At 37.3% G+C, this 15,284-nt stretch overlaps 1 protein-coding gene across 1 annotated transcript; it reads right to left on the minus strand.

The window, feature by feature from the left end:
• Nucleotides 1-56: 56 nt before the first annotated feature.
• LOC135088504 (pupal cuticle protein Edg-84A) lies at nt 57-8,154 on the minus strand. The gene is made up of 5 exons (XM_063983332.1): nt 8,021-8,154; nt 4,170-4,283; nt 3,534-3,692; nt 1,506-1,685; nt 57-1,112 (listed from the first exon to the last, which is right to left on the minus strand). The coding sequence occupies exons 1-5, from the start codon at nt 8,090-8,092 to the stop codon at nt 942-944; spliced, it is 696 nt and encodes a 231-aa protein (XP_063839402.1). The 5' UTR covers nt 8,093-8,154; the 3' UTR covers nt 57-941.
• Nucleotides 8,155-15,284: the final 7,130 nt, after the last annotated feature.

The following is a 15,284-nucleotide window of genomic DNA, read 5'->3' on the forward strand; positions in this document are numbered from 1 at the left end:
ATTGTTTTCTTTTGCACATTCCTCAGCAATCATCTGTCCATCAAAATGAAATAACATTTGCAGTCGGTAGAAAATTTATTTCTATCTATTTACAAACATATTACTTAAATCTAATTACCATCTATAACACTCACTTTCACCGATCATTATCACAAAGTTATTTTTTCAGAAATTTCAAGATTTTAATATAAAATTATCAAAAGTAACAAAAATCTGCCGTTGGTTAAATTGTGTATCAAAATAAAACGATGGTAAAATGACCACTAAATTTAACGACTTAAGTAATCTTAATGATAAAGTTGTGGAATAATCACAACTAAGAATTTAAATAAGACTGAGGAACAGTTAGATATGCAAGCTAACAAAAATATAATAAACACTAATGATTGTATTCTAGAAGAAGCTAATAGTGTTAATACCAAAACCAAGAGCCTAGGACTTTTGGAAGTACATTATGTAGATGTAAAGGAGAAAGATGAAACATTTAAATGAGTACTCAAGAAAAAGTAAGATCCAGGACTAGATACAGGACAAGTAAAAAATTCTAGATTACAATCAATATTATTTTTTTGACTTTGCGGTGGATCCAGAGAAAGGAAATTTACCTAATGCCATTTTTGACTGATGACTGTTTTTCGAAATTAGTCCGTTTCAATATACGTAAAATTTAGCTTAAAGTATAGGGGCTTGTTACACCACTTTCTGGTAAAGTCCTTGAATAAGATTAAGAATGACTTTTGATTTAACAAATCTCGAATGGCAGAAAATCACTGGTTAACCAGTAACCTTTTTGTTTGATAGCGTTTTTAAGTTAGAACTTTATCAAGAATCGATGAAATTGACCCTAAATTATCACCGCGAATAGATTTGAAAGTTAAGTTTTGCGTAATCTTATTACTCCCAGACTTCTCTCTCCGGATCCGCCTTTCCTGGACTTAGTTTTATTGCTGTTCATATCGGTAGTACTGGGGAGGGGCATGCTGCCTGTGGGCTTGCTGGGGCTGGTGTTGCGGCTGCGGTTGATGGACCTGCGGCTGGTGGACCTGGGGTTGCTGGAACTGGGGCTTGGGAGTCGGGATCTTGACGACAATGTCGGTGGGCTGCCTGGAGACCTGTGATGGATTGTTTTGTCAGTGAACTGAATTATTTCAAAGAAAGGGAACATGATTGGATTTGCAGCAATAGTGATCTGATTTATCTAAAATAATTTCCGTGACTATGTTTTTTGTTTTCATGTGCCAAAAAATTGGTTAAATTTTAATTAACGATTTCATCCATTCAAAGATTCTAATAAAAGGCTATTTAGTTTGATTTAGAAGATTATGAATACACTTAATTGGAATGTTATAGAAAAAAAATTAAATGTAGAGCTTTTTAAAATGTCTTGAACAGTGCTAACTAGTTGCAATGTATTTGGTAAGTTTCGATTGTTAAAGTCTGGAATATGGATTGTTGGCCTAAAGCACCTAAAATATCGAGAAATTGAAACAATGTAAGATACTAACCTCAGCCCTGAAACCCTCTTTAGGGTCAGCGGTGTAGGTGACGGTTCTGACGAAGCCATCGCTGTCGACGACGGAGTAGGAGCCCTTGATGACGTCACCGTCTCTCTGCTCCTTGCGGTTCTGGTAGTTGGTGTACTGGTCGTCGTTCACGTCGAAGCCGAATTGGTAGGAAGGATGAGGCTGGGAAGAAATAATTTGAAATTAAAAGGCGGCTCTAAGAAACTTTCGAAAATCCTATTCTATATTTGTAGTTAAGTAAGAAAGTCTTCATTTCAAATACACACAGGAAGACAATTTTCTTAAATAAAAATTATGAAAGTTCTAGAACAATCTTTGCTGGGCAGTTATTGTCACAATCAGATTAACAGTTAAGGGATTCGCAAGAATACTTAATAAAAATAATAGCATAATTCGCTGTTTTAAACTTTGTCTTCCTGCCGCTTTCAACTTGGTCAACCCTGCGTACGCGCAATTCCGACATCGTGGTCGCAGTGAAAGTGGCGCGGGCACCGTCCGATCTGATCCATCCGCATTACTGGCCGAGCCACATTATCGTTCCGGGCATTGTAAGTGAAGTAACTAAGTTACTGTTTACTTAGATTTGAATAGAATACCAGGTGCTAGTCTAAAACAATTCCGTTGTATTTTATTAGGCATGAAAAGCTGTCTCATTATAATATTCGATGTAAAATCAATCATTCAGTTGACTCTGAAAATACAGATCGTTCAAGACGCCCAACGTGATTACGAGAATAGCATTTTAATGAAAATCGTAAATTAAACTTGTAAGTTAACTTAATTGTTTTTTTAACACTTTCTAATTTATTATACTAGTAGCAAATCAGTTTTTTGCTAGATAATAAATTAATCGGAAGTGCGAGTATGTTAGAGTTTTTATGAGCATGAGGTGATAATGTCAGGAAGTCACATTACCAACACTAATTGCTATACTTCCGATAAGTGTATTATTTTTTGTGACACATTCATAATTCAATCAGGGAACATCATTACAACAATAGAAATCATCATCATACTATTCCGGTGTGATCTGTCAGAACTCAAGCTCTTCTCCTTTTTTATGGCGAAGAGTAGGCGTGGGCGTGGGCAATGCTGGCTGGGCTTGATACTGTGCTGCTGGTACTGGCGGTGTAAAGGCATCTGTCACGTCGGATTGCTGGTACTGAGGCCTGTACTGGGGCTGGGGCTACGACTGGGTCTGATACTGCGGCTTCTGTTACTGCGGTTTCTGTTACGGGTATTGAAGGTAGAATGGTATCTGTCTACTCACGTCATAGTCCTCGGGTTCGCGCTGCTCTTGCTGCCTCTGCAGCTGGTACTGAGGCCTGTACTGGGGATGGGGTTACGGCTGGGTTTGATACAAAACTGAGGCTGATACTGGTGATCGGATTGAAGGTGAAATGGCCTCTGTCTACTTACGTCATAGTCCTCGGGTTCACGCTGCTCTTGCTGCCTCTGCGGCTGTTACTGAGGCCTGTACTGGGGCTGGGGCTACGACTGGGTCTGATACTGCGGCTTCTGTTACTGCGGTTTCTGTTACGGGTATTGAAGGTAGAATGGTATCTGTCTACTCACGTCATAGTCCTCGGGTTCGCGCTGCTCTTGCTGCCTCTGTGGCTGGTACTGAGGCCTGTACTGGGGCTGGGGTCACGGCTGGGTTTGATGCTAAAGCTGAGGCTGATACTGGTGATCATATTGAAGGTGAAATGGGCTCTGTCTACTTACGTCATAGTCCTCGGGTTCACGCTGCTCTTGCTGCCTCTGCGGCTGTTACTGAGCCTGTACTGGAGCTGGGGTTACGGCTGGGTTTGATACTAAATCTGAGGCTGATACTGGTACTGCAGTTGTAGAAGTTGTAAAGGTATTGTCTACTCATGTCATAGGCTTCAAGTTCACGCTGCTCCTGTTGTATTTGCGGATAGTACTGAGGCCTGTACTGGGACTAGGGCTGTGGCTAGGTCTGATACTGCGGCTGCTGTTACTGGCAGCTGACTACTCAGTACTACTCACGTCAAAGTCCTCGGGTTCGCGCTGCTCTTGCTGCCTCTGCGGCTGGTACTGAGGCCTGTACTGGGGCTGGGGCTGAGGCTGCGGAGCTGGCTGGGCCTGGTACTGGGGCTGTGGTTGGTACTGGTGTTGGTATTGACCTTCGCTCTGGGCTGAGTAGGGCTGTGGAAGAAAAGTTTGATGAGTTAATGGTGAGCAGTGGTTGAATAAACTGGTGAAAGTGTTGTAGAAACAAAAACAGAAAATATCGTTAAGAGGTTTGTGAATAAGTAATTAAATTGTCTTCTAATTAACTTCTTTGCGGGATTCATGTTTCTTCCGGAAGAAACATGTCTTTAAGGTTGTCTTGTTATTGGTAAGCAAGCTGTATAGATCTTGCCTAACACGTAGGAGTTCAGCAGTGAGAATAGTCTCGTCAAAGAAAGTTAAAAATTAACATACAAAACTTCTTTAGATTTTAGGCTAGGTAGCTGAATAAATTCATCTTTGAATAGTTGGTTTTAAGTCAGGTCAGTCAGGTTTAAGTCAAGTTTTAATATTTTGCATTGTACGTGTGTTTTATAAAAAGCTCTTTTCTCAAGGGCCCTAGGTGATAGAAGATGCTGCTGCTAAGTTGAAAAGTGTCAGCTCCATACTAACCAGTCTAGCGGGGGCGGCGGCGGCAGGGCGGGGGATGACCTGCGTCTGTTGCGCTTGCTGCTGTTGTCCGATGTACTGTCTCAGTAGGTGAGGGGGGATGCCTTCTACGCCCTGCTGAATTAAAATAAGCTCATTAAAATAAGTGCCACCAGTGGTCAAAATTGAATAAAATATTTAGATTTGATAATACACTCGACATCAAATAAATCGCACCTCCCGCAACAAGCACTTTCAAACGTATGCATCCCCACTTCCCACCAATATTGGCACCATTTGAAAGCCTAGTTCTAAGCTTCATTTAATTAAAAGAAAGGTTTTTACCCCAAAAATGTGTCTTTAGAAGGATCCAGAGTCACTTCTTCAAAAAATAGGTAGTTACGCTTGAGCCAACTTTTATGGCTATAAAACTGTTGTTGGGATAAATCGCTATCAATCTGTTAAAGAGGACACGTGAGATCATTATTTGGTTTTATAACCATAAAAATTGGTCTAATTGATCCCAGAGGTGAGCCCAAAGTGTCTTTTTTCAAGTCACATTTATGGTATACGAGTATGTAAATCATTTATTAAGAAATTGAATGTGTTTTTCTTTAAGGATAATATTTATTGGGCTTTCAAATAACACCAATATTGTTGGGGTACCATGATTGTGTGAGAAGAAAATCTTTATTAAAGTTCGCGTCGCGGAAGGTGCGGTTTATTTGATGTTGAGTATATAAATAACAAGGTCAAAGAAAATAGAGAGACATGGGTGGATCGCTTATTCCGTAGACTGGTTAACTATTCTCCTTGCCCATGAAGAGTGTCCAAGAAGTGGGCATTCAACTCGCGAGTGAAATATGGTGTAAATAAACACTATAGTGGTTAGTCGCGGGTAACTCTATGTTCCTGAACTCTTACATTCCTAATGCCTTCAAGCCACGTGTGGACTGGTATTGTTTGAGCAAGCTCGAAGAGATATCGAAGACCACCTCTCGGGTGAGATTGTTATAAAGAGCAAGAACAATAAAAAAATAAAACTGCTAATGATCCAGAGCCGTCCATGACGTTCTTAGAGTAGGCTTATGTCCAGCAGTCTACTTCTAGAGACGGAAAAAGATGATGAAATTCCAGATAGGTGTTGTTATTTCGTTAAAGTATTTTTTTATTAATTTGTTAATTATTGGACCAATTACACACTATAAAGGATATAGAGAATTGTACACATCCTATCTACAAATCATTAAATTAAAATGTTTACACAGGAAAAATGATGATGAAACATTATAAAAGAAAACCTAATTAAAAATACTGGACTATTTGGTCAATCACGCATCAGAGCATTAAATGATCCTGACATAATGTTTAATGGAGTGTAATTGTGCCCAGAAAAGACCAATTAAACAATAAAGTCAGGTCACCGATTACCGGTTACCGGATAACCGCTCTGCTCAATCATCGGTTATGTAACCAGTTACTAGTTCGGATTAACTGGTACAGAGCAACTAGTCCGAATAAACGGCGCGTTTCGAAACGGTAACTGTAACACCGCTAGGGTTGCCAAATTAACCTCACTCAAGTAATAGCGTGTAAAATGTAAATAATTAATTAATACAATAAACATACGCTGATCCACCATTGTTTCTAGGCGTTCACGTCTCCCCCTATAATGATGTATTGAGTGTTTAGTTTTTGCATACCGCTTAGTGCTTTATATCTAAAGCTCAATTGGATTGTCTCCCTCATGATACACGGACACAATTCCTAGTTTCAGCCTGCCTGCCTCCAGTGTTACCGCGGCCTCCGTCTTAACACAATAAACATGCAATGTCACAATATCTTTGGGTAAACAGTGTGTTTGTATGAAAAGGGCCTACAACAATGTTTAAACTACCCAAATCACTCTTACTTTTAATTAGGTATCTTATTGTACCTAAATAATGTTTAAAAAAAAATTGGATCTTTTTCATCATAAAGCTAAGTGTGTGATTTTGCTAAAAAATGATATCAAACAAGCGAAGTAGAGCTGTATCATTCGTTCGTTTCTTCAACCGAATGTTGTCCATTGCTGCACTAAGATCTTTAATTTATAGTTAAACGTTATAATTGCAATAATATCTTATTCATTAATATTTTGTAGCTATTGTAAAGACTTTCCAGCTATAAAAATAAAATCACTAACCCTAATCACCGGCCGGCCAGCTGGTTGCTCGATCACCATTTACACACAATGGCTCACGTGTTATTTGGAGTACATTGTGGTGGTTAACATCCCATTAATAAGATTTTGGGCAAAGAATTACATTTGTACATGGAATTCTATGGGTTTTGTGGTGGTAATGTTTAATGTATTTAACAAACATATTGCGCAAAAAATATAATAAAATTCATAAATCTAAACGTGCAATGAAAATCATGAAAGTATAATTTCTGTATTATTACTGTATACCTAGTTAATCTAAATATTTGCTTGTTTGTCTCGGTATTTGTTACCTATGTATTTAAAAACAATTTGTTAAAATAACTTTGTTTGATAATAATATCTAACACATTACCAAAATTAAAATCTATTTTATGATAAAGTCAATTACTCAAGTCAGAAAATAATGAGGTATCTAGCCAAAAACTACCCGCAGAATATGACTATGTACCAATACCTAGATCATCATCATTACGAATCAGCATTGTTTTATTTACTTCAGTTACAAAAGATGGTCCATTATTTCAGTAAGTTGCAAACGTGCGATAGCCGACATTGTGTAAATATTTCAAGAAATATTTCAACCACGGCCACCAGTCACTAATTGGGCTTTTGTTATGTTATTAGTTGCTGTATGAATGGTGTGACAAATATTGTACAGTGTCACACAATTTCACGAGGTGTCACAAAACTAACGCAATACATCTGTTGTTATTTTAATTCACTCCTAAGGCTTCACCTAGCATGTAATGTTACAATGGAAGATTAGATTTTGAGCTTCGAATTATTGTATGTAACATACGTATTTCAAGTAAAGCAAGTAAAGGGCAGTTGAATAGAAAACTGCTTAGGTGTTAAATTATAATAAAGATTAAAGCTGAGTTGCAACACCTAACTTTGACGGTAACTATGACGATAACTGGTGCTTTTCCGATGGAATTTGACAGATTTTTGACGTTTGTCAAAGTTAAAGTAAGATGGTGCAACCCACCCTAAGATATAACAAATCTTAACATAATTATGTACAGAAATTGAAAATTAAAATTAATATTTTAGGGCGTTCAGAAAGCTATCAAGCAGGGTACTATAGTAGAGTTCAGAGGTTAAATTATTTACATGCAATTAATTAGTTACCTAAATTAAAATTTTAGGTTCATAAGATAGTTTTAATAGCAAAGAAAATAATTATTAGTCACATAATGTTATTTTAAAATATGTTCCTTAAAAACTGAGCTTATATACCTGGTTATGAGCCATTAACGTATTTATATTATGTATAAGAAAACACTTTAATGAAAGTATCAGTGATTGTAGTTTTACAAAATTATGACTTACAAATTAATCGTAAAATAATTAAGTGCAATAATAGTTGAATTTACAATTACAAAATAAATAAGTATTTGCTTCAATAACAGCAACGAAATAAAATTGTGTAGGTACTTATAATAATTATATTTGCAATTTATGTAATAATTAAAAATAACGCTAACGAAAATATAACGCAATTCAATAATATTGTTAATAAAATGATTATGTTCTCGTAATGTAGCTTTTTACCACTTTTCGATAATCACAACACTTCAACTCATGCAATAAAGTTCACAATTTAATTAACCTTTGATGTAATTAATTCTAATAATAATCACTGTTAAACTATTAAATAATTACTAACTTGTTGGTACTGATGCTGAGGCCTAGCCAAAGTGCACCCCAGGATCACTAACGAAACACAAAGTCGCAACATTTTCACACACCAGTAAAATCAATAAAAAATAAGGCCCACAACACACTCGCGGAGAATTACGTATGCGGTGCGTGTAAGCTACTCTCACTTTATATACAGGCACCCCTTCTCGTGTGGGTGGAGGGAGTGGGACAACCACCACTGACATGTGGCCCCAAAACGAATGTACTGTGTGCACTTGGGGTTACTGTGGCAGTTGACACTGGCTGAAAAGAAAAGTGTCAAGAGAAAAAAGAAAAACTTAACTTTTTTTCTTAATGGCAGCCAGTTGGAGAGATGAAAATCGATGAGAAAAGAGTTTACATACTCCTTGACCTAGCCAGTGACCTTCACAGGTATGTGTAAGTAGAAATATTTTGAGGGCTTCAACAACTTTCTTTTCTTCTCCAAATCCCAGGATACCCAAGCTCTATCAATTTTTAGACATGACAAAGACAATATCACTCTATTAATATTAAATCTCACATCATGAAATGTTTTCCATTATTAAAAAAGAAATCTCATACAATATCCTTAACTACCAACTAGTACTTATTCTGTGCCATTAGTATAGTTTTGCATTAATTATTATGTAAGGAAAGCTTATAAAAGTGACCACATTTACGCAATGTGAATGTCAATGGGACAAATAGAAATTGCACGGTTTAGTACCGAGATAAAAAGCCAGCCAGAATTCTAATTGTCCGATTGTTAAAGCGATCTGATCTTGACTCTATGTGTTGCGTTATTTAGCATATCTCTTTAGATCATCTAAGCTCGTGACTTAGTGGTAAAAATATTCAAGTTTAGGCTTAGAAAGGCTCTATTGTCAAATCATCAAGCTACCTTTAGATGCAAAATAGGTATCGCAGATATCTACATTTCCATCGTCTGAAGTTATTTCTTTTCAATCTAGTCAGAGCTTTAGTTTTAAGCTCGTAATGGTTATATCGTCTTCTTAAACTTTGAAGACGAATAAAATATGGTATATAAATGACCATTATTGGCATTACGAAAATATTGGAATCACGAAGACGGTTTTAAAAAAAAATAGAGATAGAGTAGAACCTAAAATGCTAAGCATAAAATATACTGGCAGTTTTGACATTAAAATCTTTTTAAAACAAGCGAATAAAGCGATATTTTAAAGAATAATATTAAAACTTTAGAACAGACTTAAAGCATTATTCCAAATTTAAATTGCCAGTACGTAATATGTAATTACTCGAACTCTAGCATTTGTTTTCATATCTCGGGTTGGCATCGGCGAGCACGATTCGCCTCACCTTGCGAATCTTCGAACCACGCAAGACCTGCATGATGCATGCCTGCAACTCTGTGACTAATTGTCTGTAACGGATTTTTGCATAATGAGCTAGACAGTGGCAAAATGTGTTTGTTAATAGTGATTTATGAGTTTAAAATAACGCTAATGCTACTTTTCAAGCTATTTATAGAAAAATCGTTAAAAATAGTTATTTAAATGGTCGTAATTTTTTCTCGCAGACATAACCGGGTAGTAACTAATTAGTTATCTTTCTTTTCTTTAACTTGATTTAATAAAACTTTATAAGGAACAGACAGAGAAACTGGGTCTTAGCAAGTTTAAGAACGCAAAAGAGTATGAGCTTTCCACTTTTTCATCCAACTTACTTTCAGTCACCTTTCTGAAGTCATCCATCAGTCCATCGAGCTGCTTATGGTGGGGTTCGACTAAACTTTTCGAAACTTGACCTCCACCTTTCATCAGTTCTGTGACTGACTGATTTGGTCTTCACTGAATGTCCTTGTTCCTAATTTTTTACCTTATTTAATTAAATATTACATAATATCTGAAAAAAGATCTTTGAGGTGGTCATTTATTGTGACTGTTACTGTTTGGGTTAGCGGTTAAGCTGTAGGTCCTGGCTACACAGGAGTTGCAGCGGTGGGAGCGAGGGGTGGGAGTAGTCCCGTATTGTGACTGTCTAGGAGTGTTCGTACGTAAGTGAGGTTAAGTTAATATTAGTGAGGTCAAATACCTGCCTTGTTATGCATAAAAAATATTTCATTCTTCATCATCATCAACAGCCTTTTACAGACCACTGCTGGACTAGGAGCCTCCTCCACTATAGTGGGGGGTTTTGCCATAATTCCCACGCTTGGCAGGCGGGTTGAAGATCGCAGTTTAAAAAATTGATGTTTTTCAGAGAGTACTGCTGCCCGTTCTCTGTTTGATGTGAAGTCCCTAAGTCGCCTCTTACACTTTTTAGGTTAAATTAAAAAAAAAACATGTTTCTCCAAATTACCTCAGGTTATTTAAGGGCTGTATAAGGCACACATCCTTATACAGCCTCTCAGTGATAGTAGACAAGCTCATTCAAAATGCCGCACTCGCTGTCGTCTAGCGGCTGACATTTTGTCATATTATTGTATACTAGCTTTCCGCCCGCGGCTTCGCCCGCGTGGAATTTTGTCTGTCACAGAAAAACTTTATCGCGCGCGTCCCTGTTTCAAAAACCGGGATAAAAACTATCCTATGTCCTTTCTCGGGACTCAAACTATCTCTATGCACAAATTTCATCAAAATCGGTTCAGTGGTTTAGGCGTGAAAGAGAGACAGACAGACAGACAGACACAGTTACTTTCTCATTTATAATATTATTATAGATAGATTGCAATTCACGACCGGTCCACATGTTCGCTTTCAGCGCACGTGTGCTTACTCTGGTCGCGTGACCTGGTTTTTAGGACAAAGCTTATTTCTCTATTGAAAGGCTTTTGAGATTGCCGATAGATCTCAATATTTGCTCTGTTAGGTTTAAAAATATTAAAGGGATGATAATTTAAAGCTATTCGTACGTTGTCTGTAAGGGGTTGAATACTTAAACGACAGCCCTCAGCATTATATTTATGAACTAAAAGCATAATGATTTACACTTCAGGATATATCTTAAAGAGAACCTGAATAGGTATTGTATGTGAATTAGGTGTATCATGCATTTTTTATGGGCACTGTTAAAAGTTTTATCAATTTTTCCTCGTAATTACTTTCATTCTATCTGTTTTATAAGATACTCTTCTGGTTATATTTTCCGGAGTACGGAAGGACTTACAGTAATCTGTTAATTGAGCAATTAATCTGTGCCCAGCTCTGCATAAAGGACAATGTTCGTTCTCCATACATTGTTCGCCTAAGAACCAACAATTTTGACATATTACTACCCGAAAGCGAAATAATACGATTCTGTGTGTAAGAACAATGATTCCTGATGGACACTTGCCATAAAATTAATGATTAAGAATATTAAATCACAGCGATTTTATAATATGTCGTTTATGACAACATGGCGTCTAATGTATTGTGTGAATGTATGAACACCGATTCGCGAAAAATGTTTTGTATTGTCGTCACGCCGAGTCGCAGCCAAATAGTATAAAATAATAGAACAAGTTTTAGAAATACAACTCGGCATTCCACTTTTATAATATGCCCACATATTGCACGTAAATAAACAACATGAATCGTAGGTTGTTTCCACCCTTGTCATCTGACACATGAAATAAACTCCTATTGTATTATAGATATCGAAGCCGAATCGTATGTAATAATAGAATGGGTTTTGGAGATCACTCGGGGTTCCACTTTTATCAAATACCTACATATTGCATAAAAATAACACGAATCATGAGTTTTCTTTTCACCATTTACATCTGACATGAGATAACAAACTCCTATCTCCATGACTACCGTCGTAGTCTATGCCAAAGACTACAATATTTTAAGCAAGAAGTTTCAAACCTTAGCGGCTACAGTAACCCCTGGGCCACATACATCGTGATAACATTCGGTCGACACCGGAACGAAGTCTTGCGATTATGCAAAAAAGCACCGTATTCTAGTGCGGCTATATCACGTTCAACCGGGGTTTTAATTCGACTAAAGTCCTGACTAAAGACTGGAAGAAAATACGCCGCATTGTATGAGCACTTCGTGTTCGTTAAAGCGGCTTCAGATCTAGAGCCTACATAGTTTTCTTTCCAATAATATCCGCAAGTAGCGCTGCATGATCTTTACAACAAAAACGGCAATAGTTATTAAGGTGCCAAAATTATATGATTACTTTGGCACGGTATTATACACGTTCGAAGATTTGTCATTTTCATTCATTTCATCATCATCATCATCATTTCAGCCACAGGACGTCCACTACTGAACATAGGCCTCCCCCAATGACTTCCACATCGCACGGTTGGTAGCGGCCTGCATCCAGCGCCTTCCCGCTACCTTTATCAGGTCGTCGGTCCACCTTGTGGGTGGACGTCAAACGCTGCGTTTTCATTCATTTATTATTTTCTTAAAGTGCCAGAAAAAAAATAGTTTCTAGCTGTCCCAGCAACTTCGTCAATAAAAAGTTGTCTTGTCTTATCTTTAAAATCGTAATATTAATTTCTGAACGTATCCTGTTTGACACCTAATAATATTATTTGACATAGCTGGCGAATTTCGGCAAATTAATTTTGACATTGCAGAATATGACTTTTGATAGGTTTATCATAGAATTCGGCGGGGATATCCTCACGGAGGAAGTTCGAAAAATGGCGGAACAAGATCTTATAATAATGCAAGGCCGAAGCTGTAACGCGCGTGCTCCTACGTGTAATCCGGCGAGTATACAATAAATAGTAATGTCTGGTAAATAGTGGTAATACGTATCGTTCGTTCGTTCGTTTCAGCCGAAAAGACGTCCACTGCTGGACAAAGGCCTCCCCCAAGGATTTCCACGAAGACCGATCCTGCACCGCTCGCATACAGGCACCTCCCGCGACCTTCACCAGATCGTCGGTCCACCTAGAGGGAGGCCTGCCCACGCTACGTCTTTCGGCTCGTGGTCGCCACTCAAGAACTTTCCTGCCCCAGCGGCCATCAGCTCTACGAGCTATGTGCCCCGCCCCGTCTATGTCTATATGCGCTACGATTACAGGGTATCATTTTGCATAGTCGCAAGACTTCACTCCGCTGCTGTCAAATCAATGTCGCATAATGTTATCGCAATGTGTGTGGCCCTTGGCCAAATCACAGAAGCCTATGCGAAGAAAGAGCACTTGAATGACAATGAAAATCAGGGTTACCATTTTATAAGATCTCCTCACTATTGAGGGTAACAAAGTAACATTAATAATCTAGCCATTAATTACATTTATTACCTATACGAGAAAGTAAAGCAACATGCGGTTTCGGCGTTTACCCGTGGTCCCCCCAACATGTCCCCCTGTTGGGTCCACGGGTAATTTTTTTTACCCGTTGTCCCACCGTTCTGAACAGTTTTTGCCAGTGGGTCTACGGGTAATTTATTTTAACCATAGTCCCACCGCACAGTGGTAAACGTTGCATGTCACCTCATATTCTTGGAAAAAATCGATAAAGTAAAATAGAAAGTCTATTCTTTTTTACATTAAGTTTAATTAAAAAATAATTGGAAATTGTCTGGCATGAAATATCAAACGCCGAGTATGAGTGACTTTAACCCACATTGTGTGATGTGAAGATATAAAAAATGTTCTTGCAATTATTAGTTTCGATGTATCCTTTATTCTCAAATAAATATGTATGAACTTAAGAATAAATCAAATTAATTAATAATTATAGATTTTTTTATAATTATACCTAGGTGACATGCAACGTTTACCACTGTGCGGTGGGACTATGGTTAAAATAAATTACCCGTAGACCCACTGGCAAAAACTGTTCAGAACGGTGGGACAACGGGTAAAAAAAATTACCCGTGGACCCACCAGGGGGACATGTTGGGGGGACCACGGGTAAACGCCGTGCGGTTTTATTTTAATTTGTAAAATATTTGTAACAGTTTGTTCTAAATTTAGTTTTACAACAGTATTGCTGTTTCAGCTGTGACTGTGAAGCTTTGGGAAAATAAATAAATAGAAAAAATATTAACATAAATATTTATTTAAGTTTTTATGTTCATTATCATAATATGCCAATTTAAGTTACACTGTGTGACAAGTCTTTGACACTTAACAAACTCTTCAGCTTAACGTAAGTGGAATTAATCCTTTTTGTTTGATCACATATAAAAATAACACAAGTGTTAAGGAAAACTTCTTCTTTGGTATGGTATCACCACGGAGTTATAATGGCGGCAACTCTGTATCACTGACTTGGAACTTTCAAACAGTATGAATAATAAGGGCACCACATTGGTTTTCTTTCTGAAAAAAGGCTTTCACTTTTAGTACTAACCCTTTAGCACTATTTCATTGAAATAAAAATACAATAAACGCACAGAAGACTGAAATTGAGTCAACTGACGTGACATTTATAATTTGTTGACATTATGACAGTTTGACAAGACTAGGGATTGAAAAAGTTTTAATTGAAAAAGTAAAATGACAATTTATTAAAACGATTCACAAGGATATAATCGATTAAAAATATTTATAAAATGTTCTGATACTTGCCTGTAGCGATTATCCAATCCTGGTTTCTACTGAAAAACTACCTTATGGCAAGATTTTAATAAAATAATAAAATCTTTATCTTCTCTTTCACAATCTATAAAAGTTCATTTGGTCTATTATTATACATGTGCTATGAATGAGGGTTTTCGCGATTGAAAAATCCGCGAGATGGCAAAACGTAGACGCGAGGTCCAAATGCTGCATGGTTGGTGGATTTTGACATATCTGTCAATGTCATGTCAAAAATAACCAATCATGCAGCATTTGGACCTCACTTCTAGGTACGTATTGCCATCTGGCGGATTTTTCAATCGCGAAAACCCTCATTGGCATTGATTATGAGAGACTGGCAACTATACTAGGTTGATATATGTTCCTCTCACTTCAACTGGCATTGGATTCAACATCGGATTCTGACACTTTTACAGTTATGATACCATGAATATCAGTTTATGGTCCTAATTATTTTTATTTTATTTTCGACCTTCGACCAGTTGGACACTTTAGATAGCTTCTTGTAATAGTGTCAATATCTTTTTAGCTTTTAACGCAAATCTTCTTCAAAGTCTTCAAAGCAGTTTAATCGATTTATTTTATTTTCAAAATCGATATTTTATTGTCTATGATGGCCGCAGGAACATCACTATACATGGACTCCCAGCAATAAAGTACGGTAATGCCTCGTACAGATTTTATCGGCAAAAATTATGGAACTTGATAGGTTTTAGACCATGCCACGCACCAAAACGTC

Source organism: Ostrinia nubilalis, chromosome 4, assembly GCF_963855985.1.
Source record: "Ostrinia nubilalis chromosome 4, ilOstNubi1.1, whole genome shotgun sequence".
In the NCBI taxonomy this organism is placed as follows: Eukaryota; Metazoa; Arthropoda; class Insecta; order Lepidoptera; family Crambidae; genus Ostrinia; species Ostrinia nubilalis.